The sequence below is a fragment of the Pezoporus occidentalis genome, unplaced genomic scaffold, assembly GCF_034315485.1.
Source record: "Pezoporus occidentalis ecotype Australia unplaced genomic scaffold, CSIRO_AGI_Poc_V1 ctg68, whole genome shotgun sequence".
NCBI lineage: Eukaryota > Metazoa > Chordata > Aves > Psittaciformes > Psittacidae > Pezoporus > Pezoporus occidentalis.
The window spans coordinates 3165268-3191008 of record NW_026916030.1 but is presented as its reverse complement, the minus strand read 5'-3'; the positions used below and the strand labels follow the sequence as shown (position 1 = coordinate 3191008).

Genomic DNA, 25741 nt, shown 5'->3' with positions numbered 1-25741 from the left:
AGCGCGGCGTCCGCAGCGGCGGCTCTGGCTGTCAGCAGCGCCCGGAGCGGCCATGGGGCAGCGCGGCCGCCGGGGCCCCTGAGACCCGCCGCGCCGCGGCCCCGGCGCCGCCATGGAGCTGGAGCCGCCCGCAGAGCTCCCGGAGCCCCGCTCCGTCGCTAAGGGACCGCCCCGCAACGGTGAGTGGAGCGCGGGGTCCGGCTCGGCCCGGCCACCCCTCAAGGTTGGGGATATGGAGGCGGTATCCGTGTGGCGCGGGTGACGCGCCGGGGCTCACTGCCGGCGGTACCGGGAGCTTCGCTTGCCGCGTCTCGGCCACCCCACCGAGTGCGGCGGGGCTCGGGGGCTCCCGGCGGCCGCGGCTTTCCGCGGTCGTGGGGCACAACAAAGGGTTGCGGCCGGCGCGCTGCCCGCCCTGCCCACCGCCTGTCCCCGCTGTCAGGGCCGCCGCCGTCCCGCTCGGAGAGCGCCTGGGCTCTGCGGAGCGGGCGTGGACACGCGGGGCTGTCCCCGGTTTGCGGAGGGTCCTATCCCCAGATAGAGCTGTTTCCCGCTGGTTCGCCTTCTGAGTGTGGGGTATTTCACCTAAATGTTCCGTGTAGCGGCTCCCGGTGGTCACCGCGCCGGTGCTGCCCCGGTTCGCTGCGCCCGAGCTGCCGGCTCCGTGCCGTTGCCGGCACCCCCAGAACAGGCGCGGGTGCCTCTGCCCGGGCCGCTTTGGGACACTTCACACTCCCAGCGTGCGGATACCGCATCTGCACTTGAATGTCCCTACCAGCCTTTGTGGTTTGCAATTGCATTTTACCATCTCAGGGTACCCTTTTCTACAAAGGATTTGCTCAGACAAAAGAAGCTCCTTATCAGGCAGCACCGCTGGCATTTGCTGGGTGCCGGCATTCCCAAAACGTACCCTTTTCTGTAATCACCAGTGCTGCCTGTCTCTGTAATTACCCTAAAATGTAGCTTTAAGTTGTGAGGCTGCTAGAAACGCTTTAATCCTTTCTTAACCAGATGTCCAATTGGATGAAAGATACTTTTAATCCTTAATACTTTTTGAACTTTTTGACTTAATTTGGGAAGTGTCTGTTGCTTTGGTGTCCTTAATAATGCAACAATATTCATCCTTTGTCTGCACATACTGTTCTCCCCCATAGAAATATAGGGTTTTGTGGGAATATCTTTCAATTCATCAGGTTAGTTGTAAGAGTTACTTTCATGTCTTGTATGGCTATCTCAAATGATAGATGTTGTACCTGTGGCTTCGGCTAGTCTCCTGAATGGATGATGTAACAACCTTTTACTATTTTGCCTTCAAAAACGTGAAATACTGGCACGGTGTTGAGACACTGTGTGACCTTCAGTCCTTCTAAAGCCTCCAGCAGCTGAGGGAGGAGCTGAAAAGATTGGCTTCTTACTTTGCTGGCTTATAAAATATCTGCAAATGGGAATGGTAAATGAAGACTTGTAATGTTTCCTCTTTTTAGGGAGGATTCATAGCACTTCTGATACCTTGAGGTGTGACATCTTCACTCATTACAAAACCAGCTAAAACTGTATGACATACATGTTGCTGTGGAGGAGATCATAATCCTACTTTTAGATATATAAGTATTCTTGGTGTCTGCGTTAAAATCATTAATGAACTTAAGCTCTGCACGTGGCTTCCGTGTTAACCCAGAGTAAACTGCTGCAAGTTTATTGGCATCTTCAGTGAAAGAGCCTCAGGATCACTTTGAAATGCAGTTACAGATTTCTTTTCGGCAGTTACAGGCAATTGCAACCTCATTATTTAAGGGGGCATTTGGCGTTCTTGGAATATAAGATGATGGTTTTCCCTTACAAATTTCAGTGCATCCCCTTTCATGTAGAAAATTTTGCCATTGAGCAGATCAATTGCAATGAGTAAAATGAATTCTATTAGATCACTTCATTAAGGCATTAATTTTTCCTGCACTCTTAGCAATTATTTCTCAACAGGGGTGTATTTCAGATGAGTTTCCCCATAGCTTCAGTTGGTGTCTGTTTCCTCGGAATGAAACAGGGTGGCTTTTACACAGTTCTAATGATTTTATGCTTTAACTAAAATAGCGACAAAAAAGGTTATCTAGAATTAAGGTAACTTTAGGTACTTTGTGTAGTATGGTCTTGGAAGACTGATTTAAGTGTCAGGAAACTACCTGAATTTTGTGTTCCCTTAAAATGAGCAGAGTTTCAGATAGGCAGATTACTGATCTGGATGAACTTCATACCAGAGAGAAGAGGAAAGTTGCGAGAGCACAAAGAATGCAAGGTTTTCAAAGAAAAATCCCATTGCTTGCATCCCTTCCCTTTTCCACAGGGCTCTCAAACTTTACTGGCACACTGACATTTTTAGTGGTTCTTTATGCTTGATTGCTTTGCATCTGATGAGATAAGCCATTGCTTAACAAAGACTATTTCATTGATATAGTTAGGTCTTAGTTTACTTGCTATAAACATTTCTTTGAAGGTTTAGGAAGAAAAACAAATTGAGTTGTTGAATGGCAATGCTGCTAAAGTCAAATGTCTCTGAACAAACAAGAAGCTACAGTGTTATTTTGATTCAGTGTTGGCTTGTTGAATGTGGAATGCTCTTGCTTTTGTAAATAGTAATAGAGAATAATAGATAATAGAATTTTAAGCTATGATGGGAAATAAGACTTGTAACTGAAGAACTTAATGCCTTTGTTTGATTTGATGGTAAGAGGGGAAAAATACCTCTCTGTAAAGTTGGAATTTGGTATTGATGGCTTCTGTAGATCATTAATGAGGAAAATGGGTTTATGCATGCCTTTTTGTACTAAAACCAGGACTAGCAGTGCATGTTCAGCAAATGCAGTGTGTGATGCGACACTGCAGCAGGATTTTTTCCCCATTTTGCTATGGAACAGTATAAAGATATTGTATCATAGGAAATGAGGAAAATTTTCCATTTAGGAGATCTATTTCTTGACTGTTGGGAAGCAATAGTCATCCTTGTGTCCTGTCTCTGGGAAGTTATTTGTGGTATCTTTTTCTTGGTGGGGAGAATGTGCAAGCATTTTACTGAATTACTGTTTGACTCTTCCATGGTGGTAGCTTTGAACAGATGCATTTACACTAGCATTCTCTGGGAATGAGAGCACAGTTTATCCTGTTGATAAACTGCCTATTTAAATAAAGCCTTCAGCAGTGTAATCTGGTAATTCTAATTAAGTCATTTACATAAAGAATTGGCCCAGGGTTTCATCAGATGGTTGCTGGTGAGTTGAAATGCATTCTTTCCCTCCAGCTGTATTAAACTGGCCTTTTGATCCTTTCCTCTTTTTTTTCAGCCTTTAAGCCAGGGTGGTTATCACTTTGCAGAGTTAATTGAGAAAGGGAAGTTGGGGGACAAGAGGACCCTTCAAGGTTTAGCTTTAGTCTTAATTATTACAGTTCTAATGACCTAATTAGAAGACTTTCAGATTTTATATGTTGATAAAAATGATTCTGTACAGGTTTTGTTACAAAGAGGAAATACACCACTGATAGGCTAGCTTCAGTGAAGTTCTTTATTGGTAAATGATTGCCAATAACTTATCTTGAAAGCAGTATATGTCTGGATTATCTGAATTCTATTCCAGCTCCTCGATAAGGAGGTTTCATTTACAAAGGGTGGACTCCGCGTCCTTCAGAGAGCATGAGTTACATGTCTACCTTCCGTTGCCTAATCATCCCTGTTACAGGCTTCTATAGGTGGTGAAATTTAAACTTGGAGAAATGTCTGGTCAGTGTGTGAAGGATTACTCCTTTTAAGCCCTTTTTGCTTTTGTGGCTGCATCAGGAAAAAAATGGATCAAAATTTGCCATGGCAATAATGCCAGGCTGACTGCAAACTGCTGCCATGTCCTTGCCTCTAGGTATCTCTCAGCTGAAACTCTATGTATTTCATGGAAATTTAAACTGGAATTGTGAAGCACCTGGGATTAAATCTTGAAATTCTCTTGTTGTGTAAAAGCCCATCAGTTGTTCCAGCAGGAGATAGGAATTGCAGCGGTGTCACATATTTCCAAAGGTCTATGTTGTGCTCAAGTCAGTGCAGTGGATTCTCTGCCCTGTTAACTTTATGAAACTGTAAATGAGCACAGTGCTCCTATAAACATTAGGGTTTACCCTGCTTAGTTGCTGCTGACTCTGGCACTATTGAGAAGCACAGGGTTTATCTGTGGGAATTGTTCCGGAGCCCTCAGATCCTGAAGCCAAGTGATTAAATGATCCCTGTCGTGGTTGTAGTAAAGACCGGAAAAGAACTGCTGGTCTCTGAAGGTTGTGCCAAACACCATCTCGTCCTCCAAGAATCCCTTCGTTCAGTCTCGCAGCTGTAACTCAACTGGTTTATGTTGTTTGGCAATACAAAGAATTATTCCTAAGTATATTGTTCCTTCAGACGTCTTGTGTATGCTTTCACCAGGAGACTCCATATCCTGTGTGCGTGTTCTGTCAACAGCTGTAAAGAAGTGCCCTTTCTGTGGACCACAGCCTGCAAATAACAGAATGTAAGATGGCATTCTCAGTTACTGGGGCTTTGGTTTAAGGTGGGTAACTGTTCAGCTGAGGTCTTGGCTTATTTTGCAGTAGAATGTAAGCTCAGGGCTTGGTTTATTTAAGGTTGATGTTTTTCAGTCAGGTTTAGGTCTCAGTTCAGCACAGGCATTGCTCAGCCTGCACCGAGTGGTTTGGGTACTAAAAGAACTTGGTTTTGCTCTCTGCATATGACTGCCTTACTCATGGGAGTATCTCGGACATGTTGTGATACTTTGTGTGCTTATATCCAGGAGAGGGTTTTCTCAACACAGAAGCATCCAGCTTCTTCCAAGCAGGCTTTGTCAAGGTGGTATTCTTCATCCAGAGACTGGGAAATGCTTTCTCTCTCTCATAGAATCAAATAGGTCGGAAAAGACCTTTAAGATCATCAAGTCCAACTGTTACCCCAGGACTGCCAAGTCCACCACTAAACCAAGTCACTAAAGGCAAACTGATCTCCCCTCATGGCTGCCCCCATGATCTTCACTCACAGCCACCCCTCATCTGCCTCGCATAGTGGCCCTCACTGTATAGTGGTCTCCCCTCATGGTCTCCCCTCACACCCCAAGGCCTCCCCTGTTCTCCACTCACAACTTCCCCTCACGATCTCCCACCATAGCCACCCCTGCTCTCCCCTCACGATCTCCCGCCATAGCCACCCCTGCTCTCCCCTCACGATCTCCCGCCATAGCCACCCCTGCTCTCCCCTCACGATCTCCTGCCATAGCCACCCCTGCTCTCCCCTCACGATCTCCCGCCATAGCCACGCCTGCTCTCCCCTCACGGTCTCCCGCCATGGCCGCCCCTCTCAGCTACAGCTGGGCTGTGCTTGCCACTGCAGTTCCATACCGGTTTGTCAGCACACCGACATATTTACTTAAAGCATCTCTATGATGCTCACGCAGGCTTGAGTCTTTTCTACACACAGCAAAGCTGGAACTGGTAGCAGGAAGAGCTTTTCCTGGTGGTACCGGTTGGAATTCCAGCAGTAGAGCTCTGGTGTTGTGACCCTCTCCTGCAGTCCTGTGGTGGAACGCTGATTCAGGTACCTTTTTTGTGGTGTCAGACTAATCAACTCGAACACTCATACAAACTAACTGGTATTTTATGAACGGCAGTGTCCGAGTTTGAAATGAGAAGGCTGTGCTAACTGTAAGATGCTTGGAGACGCGCAGGACGCTGTGGTGGGTTTCTGTTGCTGGCACAGATCCAGTATGCAGACTGGGGGTTTGTAGCTTGGTCTCCTCATTGCTGCCTTGTTAAAAGCCCTTAGTTGGTGTTTGGCAGCCAGAATGCTCTCCTAAGCTTTAGAGGTTGATGGGTTTTTCCCTCAAAAGTGTGCATGTGTGTCTAAGAGAAACCCAAGCTCCCACCAGAATGGGTCTTTTTCCATTTCAGTTACAAAATGGAAGAGAACTGAAGAAGGCTGCATTTGGTGCAGGAGTTTGCTGCAGCAGCAAGCTAACGGTGTAGTTACTCACTGCCTCCTGCTTTGCTTACTGTCTTTGTGAAGCTTTTGTAGCCCACTTGTGTTTTCCTGCATACCTGTGACGTGCTGCATGGGGCTGTCACCTTAACACTTGAGCTGACCTTTAGCGTTTCACTTTGATTTACATAGGGCCTCTGCTCAGTGAACTGTCCCTATCACAGGATGATATCCATAAAAATGACACTTCCTTGTCTTGAAAAAAATCCTTGGGCCCATTGGAGACATGTGAAAAGGACACCCAGCAGGAAGAGAGGCCCATGGCTTCAAATATTCATCAATCATTTTCCTGGCACCAGGAAACCAATCAACTCTTCTAAGGGGTAGAGTGTAATCAATCACCCAATGTGGGAAACGGGGATCACTGGCCCTACCAAAAATGTTCCTTCATGTTGACAGAAGGAAAAAGTGTTGTGTTTGTACTTAGTCCCTGGTAGTAACTTCGACCCTTGCTATAATGGATTCTGTCTTCTGTGAAAGACAGTCTGTGAAGAAAACTGATGTTGTACAGGCAACTTAAGCTTGACCTAAAGATTTTTGTTTCCAGTGATGTTGAGCTCTGTTTTGGTTGGAGATTTCTTTCCTTTACCTTTCTGTAGCTGATGGGTGATGGGTTTGTTTCCTGCTCCCAAACCTCTGTGTTCTGTGAGTGGCCAGGACAGCAGCACGATGGTTTTATTTAGAGAACCAGAATTTTAATTTTGCACTTTCTTCATGAAACAACTGAAGTTTGAAATGGCTTCTATTGCAAACTGCTCAAAATACAGGTATATGGGTTGCCCAACAATTAGTAGTTGTCAACATCTGGGATATTTTATTGTAGCAAATGGATAGGGGTTATTTGAATTCTTCTAGTAAGATGCTATAAATTGCAACAAGAAAGTTGTCTGTAATTTTGTTCTCTCTGTGGAAACCTCTGCAATGGCTGTTGCATAAGAAATGCCACAATATTTATGGCAAAATAATTGGCAAGTAGATTGCTAGAATTCCTTCCCTAGGAAAACACTTCTTGACAGGAAATAAAAGGCATTGAGCTAATGGTCTGGCTTGGCATTGCTCTGCTGATGCCTGATGTGAGTGTGGCTTGAGTAGCTGTGGGTGATCACAGAGGCAGTGCTACTCCTAGGTTGGCTGCTGGCTTGCAGAGGTGTTTCTGGGTGCTGCTGCTGGTGATGCTTTCTGCTCTAATGTGTTTAGTGGGGGGTGACACTGATTTGGCTGCATGGTTCATGTGCTGTGTCTGTCTGTCTTGTTATCAATAGCTACAGACGTTTGAAACAAGTGCTGTAACTTTAAAATGGCCAGCCTCTTCTGTCCTGGCTTCACGGAAAAGGTGTCAGGGCTTCAGCGGCTTGCGTCAAACATGAAGTGCATTTTCCTGGCATATAGTAGTTTTCTGCAAAACACCTTTGGAACAACACTTACTGTTCCAGTGCAGCCTGTACCTGCCAAGTAGGAGCATTTCTAACCCTTAAAACTTGAGAAATGCTGTATCAGAAATATTGTTAAGTTTTCGGATTTTTTAAATCCTGATGTTTAATACACGTTTTTAAATGACATGCTGGGGTGGTTTATTGGGCATAGCAAGTCTCAGAGCATGTGGATGTAGCTGGCAGGTGCCAGAGGTGAGCCAGCACACCCTGGTATGATTGCCTCAAGTATTGAAAGTAGTTGGTCTGCAACACATGTGCGTAACAGTTAATGAATGAGATTGCCAGCTGCTCTTAAATGCTTAGGACAAACCCCTCAAATCCTGGTTAGTAATTAAAAGCTTTGAAATGACCTTGAATCTAAAGCTGTCTTGAAGTAAATTTATAACTTCTCTCCGTTGCAAATGTGGCTGGGTACAACAGTGTACTGTGCTGTTCAGTGAAATATTTCATGGCAGCCTTGGATGAACACTGAAGAGCAGAAACAATCAGCATGCCGCTGAGGCACAAAATGGCCATGTGGAATGGTTGTAAGTACACCTCTAAATAAAGAATAGTTAAAAAATAGAATGTATTTCTACACATAGAAATAACCAAAGGACAGAACTGCATGCTCACACCAAATGCCTGGGAAATGTATTTTTCTTTTAGATACTTACTGTAATAGCTTACCCTACTTAAATACCCAGATGGATTTCACATTAATATCTGTTTTTAAAAAACAAACTCCCTTTCTTCACAGTCAGTGAAGGTACAGAGTTACTTGTCCTTTTGCAAGTGTATGAATTTAAACAGCTTCAGCTCTACTGCCAAGAGAGTACCATTAGTGTTGCTCTGAAAGGGTGCCCTTCGAACTCTGCAGCTTTCTGATAGACCTGGTGATAATCTGTAAGGTTTTTTTAGTTCAGTGCTAGTCTGGTCTAAAATGAGGTTGAAACCCTCTTTCTTGGACTCTTTTTGAGCTATTGCTGTTTGGGTAAAACCTTGATTATTAGGAATTTTAAAGTTTTTCCTGTAAAAGTTGTCCTGTTTGTCAGTAAAAGGAGGGTAACACCCTGCAGCTCAAAATGGTAAACTGCTAAGGGTAAGCCATAATGTACACACCAATCTTTTTCCTGTATCTAGGAAGTTTATTCACGTAAGTATCCATAGCTTAAAAACAGAGGGTTTGCATGAACCAAACTTAAGTGAAATCTGGAGTGGAGTGTGCAAAAAGCTTCAGTGTAGGTGTTCCTGGGCTTGCTTTGCGCAGCCTGGCCCTCACCAGTGCACTGGGGCAGTGCTACAGCCAGTCTCATTCCCTCCACTAAAGAGCAGGTCACACAGGGATTCTTTTTTCTCTTTGGTAGAGTAAGATGTTTTCAAGCTTGGACACGGTTTGTGGTTGGGGCGCAGTAGGCTCGTGCTCAAATGACAAGCCTTACCCCACACCGCTGGCCAAGCAGAACGCGGCCATCTGTGAAACATGACAGTGATGAACAGCAGGGAGTGCCTAGGTGGGAGTGTTCTCATTCTGATTTCTAGAGTGATTAATTTCTAATTAACATACAAGGTAAGAACTCGAGAGTCCCTGGTTCGTAAGTATGAAGATGTCAAGTGCTGTTGAGACAGCTGCCAGAGAAATATTATCAGAACAAATGGGGGCTGTGGTGGCCTTCTGCCCTGCACTTCACAGTGCAAGTTTGGCAAGCACTGCAGGAGTGGAGTAAGTGAAGGGAGGTTAAACACTGCTGGAAGCTGGCAAAGCTGCTGGGTGCTTATCTGCTGCTTTTTTTCATTGATTTTTTTTTTTTTAAATGCTGCTTTATTCAGTGGACATGTCTGAACTGAAACTATGCCAGTTGTCTGCAGTGACTTGTCCTAGTCTTTGTTTAAAGCTGAGCACACAGTCGGGGAACAAAGTGTGACTATATATTCTTGAGGATGTATACATAGCACTCAGTTGCCATGCCTGTGTCTTGTCCTGCCTTGGCTGCATGGTCTGAAGCATAGAATAGCCTTGCAGAGAGGGAGCAGTGCTGATAGCACTGAGTGATGCCTTCCTGAGGATTGCTGTACTGTACAGATGCTGCAACACCCACCTGCAGAGCGACAGGAATACATTCCTGATGGGTCTTATCACAGGAATTAAAAATTAAGCTACAACTTTAAAAGCATGTTAATATTTGTTGTGACTCTAAGCAGCTGAAGTGTAGTCTCCTTGTGCTGAGAGGCTTTGCAGATGAGCATGCTACAGTTTGGGTAGCTGGAAGACTCACATGGATCCACACACAGATACAATGGAGTACTAAATCTCTTTCCTCATCCCTGTGCAAGACTCTAGCATCAGTCTGAATAGCCCCTCAAATGAAATGTTGCCTGACTTCTTTTAATTTGACTCACAGCCCATTGAAATCACTGCCATTCTGTAGTGCTTGTTTTGTGCATGGTGAGGCTTTCAGGAGAGAGCACAAGCCCCTTACCACAAACAGTAGCTCCTTGGCATCAGTGATTTGGTTTAGAGTGGCTCACAGGTGAAGTATGTACAGTTCAGCTTTGGGCCTGGCTGTGCTCTCTTGTTGGAGCACACGCTCCTGTTTACTGCTGTGGAGATGGGTGAAGAGAGGTGGCTCAGCCTGTCCAGTGAGTGGTGGGCAAAGGCTGAATCTGGAGGATGGCAGTCTGCTCATGAGCAGGGTCTTGCTTTCATGAAGTGAGTGGTGAACAAGCTGTATGCATGTGCAGAAGAGAAAGATACTGATAAACTTCTCCAGCTGTCAGCACAGTGGGAGATGACTTACTGATGAGTTAATACATGTAAGATGGAGTTTTGCTGCTGCATAATAAGAAATCAAATGCTAAATCACAGCTACTGGATATTTACCCTGGTTTTGAAAAAAATATATAAACTGCTGATCTTTAAACATTTGTGTTTGCTTACCTAGCAGACTGCTCAGCTTCAAAAGGAAGAATAGAAATAGATTTTCCCTTGGAGATGTATGTATCAGCTACTTTAGAATTATGAAAACTTGTAATCATGTCTTAAAACCTGAGATTCAAAAAGGCAAAATTGTACATTACCTTTTAATGGAAACTAGCAAATCTCCTGTATTGTTTTTACAAAGTTAAACTAGAATTAAAATTTCAGATTGTTCTTCAGAACAAAAGTGCATACTGAGTTCACTCCAAAATTATTATCCCATTGAGAAGAATGGGAGCTTCCTTTAAAAATACAGTTGTTTGTTTTTTTCCCCTGTATTTAAGGTAATTTTCTAGTACAAGTAGAGACAAATAGCCATAAATAACCAAATAATAGGAATGATGTTTCTGTCCTGAAAAATCTTTTCTACCTGATAAACAGTTTCTGATGTCCTTTTTAAGATGCTTAGGTGTGTGCTACCACAATTAAAAGCTAGTAAGAGATGTGGCATCCTGCAAAATGTGATTATAGCAGTAGACAGATGTGGCTGGAATGAGCCCCAAAGAGAAAGGGAAGTGTTTCTGGAATTGCAAGCAGCTGGCGCTAATACGGTTTGCAAACATGGTAGATGCTATGCAGAGAGGTAGGTGGGGAGAAGGAATCAAGTTTCCCTTGATTCTTGCCTCTATGTAATCCCCATCCCTGGGAGGCCTAATGCTCAATGTAAGCTTTTCACTCCAACAAACCCCAAGATACTGGCATTGGTAAGGCTGAAAGGGAAGTACTCAATGAAGCTGGAAGGCTGTAGATCACTGAATTTCATGAGTAAGGTGCTTGAAACAATAATAGAAGGAGGCTTTCTTCAGTGTAATTATTTTTCTAAAAAGCTTTGCTGTTTGTGCACTTCAGTTTTCTGTAGCCTCAGAGTCTAAAATAAGATGCAAAATTTATATGGGCCTCCTTAAAGGATCAAGCTGGCTTGAGAACAGCTCTAATGAACCTTGCTGTTAGCGAGCTATGGCTCCTCCATCTCCATCACCCGTGTTACAGAATTGCTGCCTGCTGACTCTCCTGGTGAAGATGTCAGCAATGGTCAGCTTTCAGGAAGGGCACTGGGATCTGTTTCAGAAAACACAGGCAGCTTCTGGAAATCTAGCCCATAACATATGTGGTAAAGCTGATACCACACAACACACATCTCCTTTCTGCTTTGATTTTCGTGTCTCAGGAGGCATTTCAGGAATCCTGTGACTTTTGATGGCATCAATAAATCAGATACCATGCTGACAGAATTTTACTGGAATGTAAACAGGCATTTAAACTAACAATGTCTGTATAGTGTTTATTGAGGAATACAGTGCAGGTACAGCTCTTTAAGTATGTGAAATATACTATGTTATGAATGTTTCATTTCAGTGATGCTGGTAAGCAGGAGCTGTGATTGATTTAAATTCTTTTCATTAACATAGAAAATATGTATGAGATGACCTTACTTCCCACTCCTCTTTCCAAACAGTGTGTGTTTTCAGTGCTGAGGTGAGACAAGAAGCTCTACCCGATGTAGGGGAAAGGGGAGGAATGTCTCTGTATAGTAAAATTTAGCTGATAAGGGATAATGAATTACCTTTAACTCAGCTCTGCTGAATAGTAGCTGATCTGGGAAACTGCAGGCTGGTCAGCCTCCTCTCAGTCCCTGGGAAGAGTATGGAACAAATCCTCATGAAGGATGTTTCCAGGCACTTGAGGGACACGGAGGTAATTGGGAACATTCACTGTGGGTTTTCCAAGGGGAGATCATGCCTGACCAACCTCATTCCTTCTGTGATGAAATGACTGGATCCCTGGATGAAGAGAGAGCAATTTTCTCAACCCAGGCTTTTGACACAGTCTCCCCTGACCAAGCTGATCCAGCCTTGAAATTAGGTCTGCTTCCGCTGCAAAGCCCAACTAGATGAGCTCCAGAGATGCCTTCCAACCTAAATTAGTCAATGATAACAAACTATAGTTCTATTGAAAGGTGTTAGGGATGTTGTTGCCTTCTCTTACTTGGAAGTTCCGATGCTTCAGTTTCAGCTTTTGGAGGAAGTAGTCTATAATCATCCTATGTTACATCCTATGTTACATTAGCTGCATTTTATTTTTTTTTTTAACATGGATATTTCAGAAAGTCTTTCCTAAAAAGTTATCCAACTTACTGAGATTTTGCTATGCAAATGTCCTTCTGTTTGCAACCCCACGAGCACCACTGCAGATTTACCAAACAGATCCATGTGTGTGATTGATCTCCAGCAGGCAAGCAGCTGGTCAGAAGCAGTGGAAGATGATGCAACTCGCTGAATCAGCATGTTCTGCCTTCTTTGATCTCCAGTGTCCCTGCGTTTGCTCAGGGGACCATGTTTTACCTACTGTACTCTTCCTGTGTACAAGATGACAAACCTTTGGGGAGGGGGTACCAAAACTCAGGTATCTTCAAAGTCCAATGTTATGTCACAGGTTCAGGCTAAGTTCATTTCTAGGAGTAGCCCATATACCCTTCAATTAGCATAAACAGGGACAAGGGCAGTCAAAGGTCAAAAGAAGTTCAAAATAGCATAACCTTTTTTTGCCAGTGTTCCCAAATGTTCCTAATGCTGCAAAGTTCCCCAAGCTGTCCTTGCCATCATGTTTACTAGACAATTGTAAAAGTCAAAGAACAAGGCCTGGCTTGAGCCAAGGGAAGTCAGAAATCGAGTGGTTGAGAATAGCTAGCATTGTTGCTTGAAACAGGAGAAATAATTGATTTATGTTATGGTGGCCAATTAGGCTGTAAAGTGAAAAACTCTTAAAGAAACCCTGTGGCTTCAAGGGAGCTTTTTGCTCTGATTTCTGCTCAGCAAATAGGGGTACCCCAATAAAGGTCATCAGCTCCATGAGCTAAATTATTAATTCCTTTCATGCCACTCTGGGCTTGTAAATAGTATATAATACAAGAAAACAATTGGCACTGTTCACTTACTGGGCAGAGGAGAGGTCAGAGGGTAAATAGTTGTATTGGCAGCAGCTGTTCTTCATAGCTCAGCAGACTTTTGTTCTTTTCATCTTTTGGAGCAAACCAGTTCCCAAAATCTTGGCTGGTTGTTATCCATATCTCCTCTCCCCTTGCAGAATTGTTTAGGAGCTTAATGTGTTGCATATAATTATGAAGATAGAAAGGGCTGGAGGGAAGGGTGAGGGGTTATGGACAAGAGAACAAACCCAGCATTGCCATGTTTCATAAAGAGTTGTTTAAAATCTGCTTATTCAAGGCCAGTTGTATATAAAAGCACAAATAATGCTACTTTATCTTCTGGTATTGTAGACTTGCCATGTTCCATGCTCATGCAGTCTGCGTTTACGGCATCATTTGATTTACAGCAGCACTTGACAGGACACTGAGGCAATTCTGTAACTTCAAACTTGAACAACCAGACAGCTGTGACTGCAGCGTTAGCCTTGGTGAACACATTAGAAATAGTAATTAAAATATACAATTTCAGGCATGAACTAAAATTACCCTTTCCAAGTATAGCTGGGAAATAGACTTCTGTTACTTACAGCCTTTAGCATGGTGTTACAGTGAACAGTCTAAAACTACAGGACTTAGATAATTTTACAGTGGCTTTCTAAATGCTCACCACTCAAATTTCTCTTCAGAAGGCACATGCGTTACTCAGATGCTTTTTGAATGATACTTGATAAACTATTCCAGATGTTTGCAGGTGTAGCTTACTACCCATCGTGGCTGCTACTCACACAATGGCTTCTTAAGCCCTGCTGCTGCTGGCAGCCGGCTCTGTGCCATCTGGCTGGCTTGCTGGGCAGTTGACCTCTTCTTGCCAGAGAGCAGCAGGTAACCTTTAAATGACCATCTGCTAATCTGTTACTTCAACCTTTCTGAAAGCTGAGTTGTGCTTAATACTGATACTTACACAGGCTAAATCCTATCATTTTCAGCAGAATAGAAGTAACTACTGCTGCCCTTTTAGCGTTATTTTGGCTATATGTGAAAGCATATGTAGCTTTAAATAGGAAAAAATACAAAACTCTTTCCAGGTGTCTGAAATTGCTATACTGCACATGATGTATGCATTTTACTAATAAAAATGTGGACAGTGTATAACCTGTTATCTCTTCTGGAGGGCTAGCATTTCCTACATTAGGGAGACTATAGTGTCAAGGTGGAAAATAGGAAGATAGAAAATCAGTTTTTTTTTTTTTTTTCTCCAAGCATACCAGAGACCTGTAAAGTATATTCTAGTGTGACTGTTGGAAATGCAGCTTTCTGAACACTGGTACGAGATCTGTGAGGAAGAGCCAAGTGAGATTATACATTAGTGTGTGAATGTCCTGGGCAGTAAATATCTTGAATTCAATGGAGATTAGGACAGGAATAACTCAACATTTCTCAATAAATCTGCGCTTGTGTTTGTTGCTGTTCTTAACTGTGGCTGGTGTTTAATATGTGAAATTAAAGCTGCTAGCTTTGTGTAGCAACACTGAGTAGGCTCCTAAGCAAAGCGCTTACTAGCAGTGGCAGGAAAGCATGGCAGGAGGATTAAGTTAGTGTAAGCATGGTTCTGTGTCTGCTCTTCACATTCTGTAAAGCTGGTCTGCTAAAGTGTTTACATTTGTTTGTGGTTTTGTCTAATTGGAGCAGAACTTTGCACTTTTCAGTGTAAACAGTGGTCTTCAGGGAGCTGCCTGCTGCTGGATAAATGGGAATTGTAAGAATGTGGAGCGTGGGATTTGTAAGAATGTGGAGCGTGGGATTTGGACTGACAGCAAACCCTGGCTGTGGGCTGAAGTTACGCTTCTGGGACTGCGTTCTGTGGTTGGGAATGTAAACTTGTAGTATGCATTTACTGGGTCTTAAAGCTAACTGAGAATCATACAATATGTAATTATGTGGTACAAACTAGTATCAAAATGATGGAGATGGAGACTGATTTGTTTGACTTGGATGTTTATGGTGACGTGCTAAGAGTGACCGTGGTTATTTGAGAGATGAAGCCCCAAATAATCTATCTTTGTTTTACTTAATCTTGGGTTAAAACTGTCCCTGTTACTGGAAGATGGTTCTTTCCTGGTTTAGGTCCTGGAAAAGCGGACCCTTTCCCAAATGCAGAGGGTCTCTGGCATTTGGTTCAGATCACATTTTGAATTTGGGGGTTTTCATTGACAAAACACAGGAAAGTAGTTCTGTTTCTTCTTTCAGCTTTTGGAGCATCTTAAAGATGCTTGTTTGTGATACTGCTCCACATCAAATGCCAGCATTTTGCATGCCTTCAGAAGGGTATTTCTCTTCCTATCAGGAACCTTTTGAAGATGTGAGATCATCATGTCCTTTCATTCCACAGTAATGCTCTGCTTACAAGGTGATACTGTATACAGTTTAAAGCTGATGTAATTCAGAATTTTTGTGCTGAAAATGGTTCTGAATTGCTATTGGCAATCTTAAGTTGCAATGCTTTGAGAATATCACTGCTTGGAGAAGGGAGATCTGCAGATAACTTGTATGAGAGAGAAATACCTTAAAAGAGGGAAGGACGATGCTGTTAAAAATTAACTGCTTCTCAAAGCAGCTTCCTCAGGTGATCAAAGACATGCATAATGAATTTACATGTAAATGGAAGTTTTCAGAATGAAAGACTCCTTGGTGATATGCACATCACAACTGTCTCATTTTCACTTTCCCATTAGCTACAGATGTGGAGCAGATGAGTTCCTCCTCTCCTGTCCTTCCTATGAACTCCATGGGCAGTAAGTACCCTTTTCTTGCCACCTGTGATGAGGTGGAATTTTTAATTGATATAAAGACAGATGTGAATTCATGGTTGAGACTTTGACAAGTTTTAGAGCTAATGCTTATTCATGGAGGTGGGAGTCCCATATTTGACAGCTGATCACATCTTTCTCACAGAAGTAGTGAAGGCCAGGTCTATACATTACTGTTTACACCAGCATATGTAAGTTGCAGGTGATCTTTGCCACCAGGGATGTATTGGTGAAAGCTGTAACATCATAGATGCCTGTATGGTAGCGATAGGAACACCTGAGGTGCCGATAAATTACATTGACATGAAAGTATCTATATGAAGTGTTTCAATATTATGCTTGGAAATGTGTAGCCTGGAATTTCTCATGGAACTGAAAGCAGTTGATGAAATCCTCTTCAATTTCACTGGCTTTCTGGGCCTGTAACTTCTCGAGGCTTTGAAAATCTGAGCTGTTGGACACCTAAAACAATGAATTTAGAATTCTTAGTACTCCATCTAGTGGTATTTGCTGAGGGACCAAACGTATTTTGTCGATTACAGTCCACTAGATGGCAACAAGTCCTTGCTGGACTTGTGGAAGTTACAGGCGTAAATACAAGACAACTGTAACAGAGGGATGAGCTCTGTGCAAATTTCTCATTTAAAGCAACTTTTCATGCCATCTTTTTGGAAGTCTTCTGCACGTTACAAATGTGGCAGACGATTAACTGACAGCTTATTTTAAAAACCATGTTCAGATGTTCAAAACTGCTAAAAGCCTGCCAGAGCCGGGACACTGTCCCTTCCCTGTGTCATGCTGATGGACTCGCACTTAAAGCTGCAGAGAACTGTGGTTCCTCTACAGTGGGAATATACGGTTCCTTCCTTTATGATGAGAATAGTCATATGGAATGAATGTATAGCAGTTTTTGAGTTGTAAACACAGACATGTGCTTGTTGATCAATAAAGCCCACTTTTGTAGGCATCTGTCTAGGTTTTCATGTGGGTGATGACTTTTCTATGGAAGCAGATAATTTCACATGCATATGTAGAGTAATTAAGTTGCCATTTAGACACATGTATAGTTTATGAAGGTATTGGATAATACTCTGTTGAATCATGGTAACCTGACACAGCTCAGATTTACTGCATTCAGGCCTCTTGTGCATTAAAAGGTACTAAAACAGAACTATATTTTCCACAGCATTCTCACATTGGGATGTATTTGCCAAGTGCTAAAAGCAAGGCTAACATGAACTGAATAACCCTCTTTTTCCCCTTGGTAATTGTATGTTATTGCTAGTCGGAATTTGTCTAGCTCCAGCTTTCATGTCTGTTATTTTTTGCTAAACTGAAAAAAATGCTTGTCAAACTTCTGAAGATATTTTATATAAACTTTTGAGAAACTAAATAAACTGAGCTCCTTGAGTTCTTTTGACGTCTTCCTGTCTTTTGATCCACCTTCAGTGCTGGTGGGTAGAGAGAGCTGCAGCAGCCGTCGTGTGGGTGTGCTGGTGACTGCTGGGGTCCTGCCACATGGTCTGAGTGCCGGGTGGACAACTGAGCAGCCTTGGAGTGCTGCAGTGAGTGTGGCTATCGCTGGGTGTTGATACATGAGCCCTGGCAATTTCTGCTGGGGCGGTTCCGATCCTGTCCAGCTTCTGTAGCAGCAGCACTGGATGTGCTGGTGCTCAGTGAGATCCTGGTGTGCTCAGTTTGGCCAAGGTCCGGGGCAGGTGGTTCTGCAGGGTGGTGATCTCTGGTAGGGAGCCAACAGTTGGTGCCAGAAACATCTGAAACTTCCCAAGCATGGATTTTGAAAACCTCTGAACATGTCTCTGGAGCTGTCCTCCCCTGGAAGATTTTTCCCTTGCTGTCTAATTACCAAACATGATTAAAGCAAAGAACTTGAGGATTTTCACAGCAGTAGAAAACTGAATTCTTAGGATTATTTGTGCATCCAAAGCATTTGAGGTCTGCAGAGCACATGCTTAAGCCTTTTGCTTGTCATGCATTAACAAACAGGGGGATGGTACCTTTACTGTAGTTTTTCCTGTTTGTCTGAAATGTCTTATTCAGAGTAATTGCAGTGAATTATTTTCACATCTCACTGTAGTGAAGATGAACACCTCTTGTGTTTTCTTTTGTGTTTCCATATGGGTGTATATGGGGAAAACCAGTTGGCTGAAATGTCTGTTTAAAATAGTAACACAAGTGCTTTCTTGTGCCTCATGTGAGATGACACTGGTAAAAACCAGTCCAAGCTGTGCACTCTCACTTGTGAATGAGCCTGTCTGTGGCAGCCATCCCTGGCACTGTTGCTTCACTTCCTCCTGCGCAAAGCTTTTCCATCCAGAGTCTTTTCCACTGTAACTGCAGCTTGCCCTGCCCACCACAGCTCCTGCAACAGCATTTTGTATCATTGCAGATATTCTGCTTTGCCCCCTCCTATTCTTATCACCATCAATCTGAAGCTCCACAACTTCAGTCCTTTCTCATCTCTTGCTGATCACTTCATAGGGCTCAGTGCTGCTCCATAGCTTGTCTTACTCAGGAGGAAGTTTAATTTCCTATAACCAGGTAAAGCTATAGGCTTGCACTTTACTGAAAGTAGAGATTTACCAAAAGACTATGTAGTTAAGTGTGACTTTATTGAGTTATGTGATCAACTGCTCTGCCCCTGCTTTGCCCCTTTGAAAATCCCAGTGCAATACTAAAGAATTACATCATGCTTTTAATGCTCAGTTTAACCTGGGCTAAAGATCACTGCAAGTCATCTAAACTTTTAGGTGGGGCACGGCTGGGCTTCTAGGGAGAAGGATGCAACAGCAGAGGAGAGACCAAGGAGCACATCACAATGCAGAGTCCAGTGTGGTGTAAAATCCTTCACGAGTAAGTCATGAGAATAAGGTGGCTTGGGAGCAGAGACTTGGGGAATCTGAGGGGAAAGGGACAGAAGAAAGAGGCAATTGTTTTCATCCATCACCCTCTGAAATGTGACCCCTTCCTTCCCAGGCCAGGAAGGTTCTCATTTGGTGGTAATGGGATGGTTTTGCTGTGTCATGCTGGGTGCTGTGAAGGCTTATAATGATGCTGTCCATGGCTCTATTGCTATCACTTACATGCTGTAAAATGAAGAATTAAGTGATTGGGTGGCTGAAACACGAGCACTGAAATGTGGCGAGGGCTACAACCTGATGAACATCTTCAATACTGAAGCGCATTCTTTCTGTGTTTCTGACATTTTTCTGATACAGATGTGCTTTAATTTCAGGAACAGCTGCCATAGTAGCAGCTCACTGTCATCTCTCAGCTTCTAAAGATAGTTAAAAATACTGGGATGGATGGAGATGACTTGGCTGGAGGTGCTTGTGGAATATAACCTCTGACACGAGTGGAGAAACTATTCTGGTGTGTTGCATTTGCAGGTCCATTTTGCTGTGTCACTGGGGGTAGGTTTTCAGGGTTAGGAGGAAGAAAGATGTTAAGAAAGTCACTGGGAGCCAACACCACAAGCTGTGGTGGAAGTTGGACACATAATGTTAAATCTTCTAGTATGAATGAGAAATACTTTACTTGTGCAAACTTAGTAACTTCAAATTCTCTTAAAACCCCCAAACAAGAAACCCAAACCACAACAAGAATACACCTAGTGCAAGATACTGTTTTTAATGTGCTTCAGTAAGCAGTGCAGAAGACTTGTACAGAAATGCAGGAGATCTTTCTTGCACTGCTGCTGGAGCTCGTAGAATACTGAAATGAAGAGGAGCTTGTTATCACAAAACAAGGTGCCTGGAAAGAAGCAGCTGGATGACGTGTCCTGAATGTCTTTGGTGGTAGAGCCCTAGACCTGCTTCATGCAGTTACTGGCAGGCAGAGCTTGAATGCATCACTGCTTCAGCAAGATTCACTTCTCTTGCAGGAAAGACGCACTGAGGTGTATGAGTGCGCAGTCTCTCCGGTAGCTGGTCCGCAGTTTGCATTCATTGATCAGTGAGTTGATAGGAATTAAAACCCACCGACAGCAATGAATGTTGATTGCAGCCATTAGATGCTGAAGTTGTGCAGCACTGTTACTGTGTTTTCCCATGGAATAGTCCATATTGCAGCCTTCTTGATCTCAGAACATAAAACTATTACAGGGCTTAAAATCTTGGTGACTTCCGGCCAAGTACACTTTCACAGGCAGAGTAGTAGAAAAACATTTTCATTTAGAAACTATGTTTAAAACATGATATAAATCACCTTTGTTTTTCTAAAGGTGATTTATTTTGCTTGGTTTATTCCACTTATACTACAGATTCTTGCAGTCAGGAATATGTTTTGTAGTTTATATGGTTCTTGAATCTGTGTACCCCAAGGGCTTGAAAATGGGTGATGCTTCCCTATCCTTGCGTATACCCTCTATAAAAATCTCAAGCAGCACATTGTTCTCCAGCTCACTGAGGATTGGGCCTCTTGCCAGAAGTATTCACATTACACCAGTATGAGAGACATCCTGCTTGAAAGCATTTATCATGCCCTCATTGAGTCTAGTTCTTGGCTATCAAAAGAACATCACCACCATCGTGTTCACTGAGGTATCACAAGTGGCTTATTGCTTTGAGAACTGTTTCAGACAGCTAAGTTGTGTGGTTCAGGATTTTTAGACCTTCTTTATGGTAGGAAGGCCCTGATTGTGTATGTAACTATCACCTGAACTACCTTCTACTGGCATATGTTTTGGGAAAAGCCCGTTTTGGTATTTTAATGCTGCTAGGTCATGATATGAGCATATAAAGGTGTAAAGCTGGCTTGAAGGGAACAGCCTTAACTTTTAAAAGCCTGTGCTTTGTCTTGGTCCGGACACAGGTACCTATTTTAAGTGCTGCCCACCTGTGACCATATAAAGAAGTAATATTATGCAAGATCTCTTTTACAGCAGCCCAAGACAACATTTCCTGGCACATGCATAGAGTCTTTTTGTTCATTTATGGGTTCTCCAGTGCCTGTGCCTTCACTGTTGAGAAGGTGTGAGCTACTAGAGCCTGCTGCATGCAGTTCCATGTCCCATCACCCAGATGGGGTGGAAAAGGGTACATGTAGATGCTGCTGAGGTGCCCATGCATTGGGCTTTCTGTTGCTTTGAAAGGAAGGACGTTTTCCTGGTTGCCTGGTTGCAAAGCGACAGCCTGAGTCGTGGGAGCAGCTGGACCTTGCTGGGAGGGATCCGGTCCTCGGCCAGCGTTCCCGGTGAGCAGCTGCTGAAATCGAGCGCAGGTTCCTGTGAGCAAATGAACTGACATTCCAAAGCTTTTTCCAGTGAAGCTCAAGTTGCCAGCCCAAATGGAAAGGAGGTTTCCCTCCTGATCTGGCCTGTATTCTGCTATTTTGAACATACACCATGCTCAGATTTGTTTCCAAGTATACCATATGGCGTGGATACATTACTGCTTTTGTGCTGCCCATACAAAACCTTCCATTACTCTTAGATACTTTGTTTTACAGAAATTCTGCGGCAGTATAGCCATTTTTTTTTTTTAAGAAAACAAATATTTCTTATGCACCAATTCATTTTTGAAGAAAGCAGAACTGGAAAAACTCAACCTCTGTAGTTCTTAATATAATCTGTAAATCATGACCTGTTAATGGCAACCATATGTGAAAAACTATGAAGGCTCAAGCTTTCCATTTAACAGAGGGGTTGTGATAAACCTCAAGGTACAGTCAACGGTCGATGGTTTTTTCTAGTTCTCAAACTCACCGACAGCGTTGAATGTTCACTGAAGCTATCCAAAGATGGTTGTATACATGCGCTGTACATATTTTCCATGCATATGTTTTCCATAGACTAGGAGTGGAAACACTGCTGAGGACTGCACATTCTTTATTGTAAAGTCTTAAACTGCAAGTATTTTAATTACAAAATGGAACCATGAGGGCTAATGAATTGCAGAAGTGTAACAGTTATGGATGCTAAGTTGGCTTAGTGTTTCTTCAAACAGCTTTGAATATCTGAATTGCGGTGTGGAAAAGCCTTCCTGTGGATGTGTTCTAAACAGCTACACTAAAGGTGTTTGGAATGTTTCAGATTTCCTTATAAAGCTCAATTGGAAAAAGAGGGCGGACACCCATAACTGTAAACCAACAAAAGTGATAACAGAGGGATCTGCTTCCTACTGGAGTACATAATGTCTGTATTCCTGCAGTGCCTATCCCTTCTCTTCTTGATGAAAGCACAAATGGGCATCACTGAGCCAACAATGAGTCTGTATACCATGTGCAAGTTTACAGAGGCACTTTCTGTTCAGCGTCAGAGTCCTCCATTCCCTGTAGTGGAGACCAAGCAGCCTGGTGTTCTGGGATGCACAAAGTGAACCATTGCCTGAGGAGTCCTTCTGATCCTCTCATCACTTTCAATACGATCTAGAACATTACTGGAGCAGCTTAAGTGCAAGTTGTAAACTGAACACATAGATGTCTGGTGAGAATTGTATTAGCTTTCCCTGAAAAGTGGAAAAAGGGGGTTATTCTCTTTAAACCTCTATCTTGCCTCTGTCCAATTATCTTCTCTCTTTCCACCTGGCTTGCAAGTAATTCCTCTCTCTCAAACCATGCAGCTCATTTGTTAAAAATGAAATCTGTTGCCATATCTGAAATAACTTTGCTGTGAGTGAAGTGGAGCCTGCAGGGTTATGGGGCAATTTATCACTTAAAACTCTGGAGACTTGCTTTTAATTCAGAGTGTTTTCTCTTGCCACAGGGACTGTTAAGTGTCCCTCTGAATATCCTGAGCTGTTATATGTAACTTAACGGCACATGTATTGTCTAATAAAGTACTTGAAACAACTTACTATACTAAGCTGTTAGAGAGATGAGCTTGCTCCGAGAATACAGTTTGTAGTCTGTGCCTAAATGGACTGATTAGATACTGTTAAATATCAACTCATACTGAAAATCAAAAGAATTCTCTGAAAATTAGTCTCACCTTTTTCTTGCCGTCTTTTTGGCGTATGAGCTGGTGGAGAGAACAAAGAAAACTTGAATTAATAACAAGTGATGCTCAGCCTCAAGTGTTAAGCTTCAGTGTGAAGGGTGACTACATATGGGAGGTGTAACATAAATCAAGGGAACCAAGTTCAAGTCAAGCATGAAATTCTTGTTTTAACAAACCAAAACAGTGTGTTTATATTTAAACTACCTTGTGAGAGAGGCTTTTTCCTCAGCTCACTATTTCTTCTTCCTTTTGTACCCCTGCTGACCTTCGACTTAGTAACTTTCATCTTCTCATCTCACAATTGGAGAGCTTGAATTTCTTAATGGGAAAACCAAACCATACATGTTATTTCTATATCCTGGCTGCTCATTCCCTCTTGCAAAGTTCAAAGCACTCCAGCAGCTAGATTTTCGGTCTTATTCCTAAATGATAAAATAATTCTCTGCATACTGTAACTGGGCAGTTTATGCAAGGCTTGGGACAGACAAAAATGAAATCTTTATAACTGTTCTGTGGTTGGAAGTTTTACCCCCAGAACTGCACATAAAATCAGTGTTCTCTTTTCACTCTCCACATCCTTTCTCTGTCTTGTGTGTGTAGATACATACACACATACGTATACATCTATATGGTGTAAGGAAACTTAAAGAGTTACCCTTTTGCAGCAAGAGTCATCTGAAAACTATAGTAGTGGGTGATACCAGCATGGAGATACGATTTCTCTTCCACGTAGTCCTAGCACTTTCTCTTCTTGTTGCTCAAGTGACTGCTTGTGTCTTACCACAAAATAGGGCACGTCAATTTTCATCTATTTTCTACCCTGTTTTCCTTCCCTACTGAAATATCTTTATGCTTAATGGAAGCCTCGACAGTGGGGAGCAAAGCACCCGTGACAGTTTCAAGCAGGGTGAGTGCAGGGCAGTTGGAAAAGCCCGTGCTGAGTGACTGCTGGCCAAGTTACTGTATAGGACCTTCTGTTCACTCTTTTGCTTTAGCATGGCAGATGTTGCTGTTATTCTGTGGCAGGCTTAGTTTGGTCTGACACATCCCAGAATTTATCTGTACTGAGTCTTCAACATACCTTCCTGTCAGACTTCTTTTGCCTAGGAAGCACTGAAACCAGCCCATAGTTGACAGTTGCCACCTCAATTGTTATTGCTTATTCTCTATGGAAAAAGCATCAAGTGGACCTGATACCCCCCTTAGATGCTGAAGCCATCAACCATGGGACATGGGTCTCTGAGAACCCGACTCCATTAGCTCTGTATGTGGAATGCCTTAGAAATCAGAATGCTTCGAGGTCATCAGTGTAACAGTGGGAATCAGGGAGGGAACAGATTGCTGAAGCAGAATTTTACAATGGAAAAGTGTTTTCTTTGTGGATGTAAACGACCTCAGCAGTGTAAGCATGTAAATATACCTTGAGACAACAGGGAGACAAGAGCATGTAATTGCTGGCAGTAATTTTAGTTCTTGCTGCTGTTTCACTGAAATTTGGGTGAGTGTTTAAGTAGCAATGCCATGGTGAAACACTCCAAATTCATCCATCTTCTACAATTAGCACTGGAGCTTTTTAACCGTTCAAGAGCTTGGACTAGAAAAGTCTTGGGACTACATGAAATCAAGGGACAAAGCTACTACTCTGAACCATTTGCCCTTTTAGAATGTAGTGCTGCGATCATGATGCTACTGAGAATAAATGCAGACCTCTGCTGGGACCTGAGAGAAATGATGTTAATACTGGTTTCCAGTGATTTATGGAGGACTTCATCAAGTTCTTTTGATCTCATTTTGAGTTGACAAGCCTGCTTGTGGGTGCAGCATACCCTGGACTTTTGCAAGGTGTTTGACTTAATACCATATGACAACTTAAACTGGTATAATACAAATTTGCTGTGGCAAATGTTAAAAAGATTTAGAAATGACAAATGGGTAGGTCTCAGTGCAGTTCTGAGTGGGAACCTGATCAAGCTGGCACACTCTTAAGAGTGACTATTTGCTGTGTCCTAAAACATTGCTGTTACTGGCCTGGGAGAAACGCTGTATCAGATGTTAGCAGGTCTTGGGGTTTTTTACACAGAAAAGTGACACAAATGTGGATCTCTAGATAAATCAAGCATAAATGAATGTTCTGGCAAAGGGAAATGCAAAGTTACATGTCTGGGAACAAGGCATATAGCCCATGTGTGAACATAAAGGACTCCACTGCACGAAGCGGCGCTTGCTGTGGTAGATAATTAACTGCATGTGTGTGCACAATCTGACTTTTACTACTGTGCAAACAATGAATTATTGAATAGGAATAGAGGCTGTTGCATCTGCGTTTAGTTCTGTAACTGCAGAAATGATCCTCTGTCCAGTTCTGGTACAGGCTGCCCCAAAGATATCACTGTGCTGAGCAGCTTTCTGAAAAGATCAGTGGAGAGCAATTAAATAATCAGACTGTCACCAGTGAAATACAGTTCTCTGAAGCAAACCAGTGAAGGTTAGAGAGTTTCATCCTGTCTGTTCATACCTTCACCTGCACAAATGAGCCAGCTAAAGCACAGCAACGCTGCCTTGGGCTTGGCAATGGCTCTGGTTTGTAGGGGGATGCAGAACATCAAAGATGG

At 42.9% G+C, this 25741-nt stretch overlaps 1 protein-coding gene across 4 annotated transcripts in view; it reads left to right on the top strand.

The window, feature by feature from the left end:
- Positions 1 to 3: 3 nt before the first annotated feature.
- Positions 4 to 25741, top strand: part of NR6A1 (nuclear receptor subfamily 6 group A member 1) — an 83414-nt gene continuing 57676 nt past the window's right edge. For 2 of the 4 annotated variants that reach the window (XM_062641036.1, XM_062641033.1), the window contains exons 1-2: positions 5 to 179; positions 16097 to 16156. In XM_062641036.1, the coding sequence (XP_062497020.1) occupies positions 113 to 179; positions 16097 to 16156 (127 nt within the window). In that variant the 5' untranslated portion in view covers positions 5 to 112. Of the gene's footprint in view, positions 180 to 16096; positions 16157 to 25741 lie in introns of all 4 variants that reach the window. The other 2 variants (XM_062641034.1, XM_062641035.1) reach the window with 2 other exon arrangements.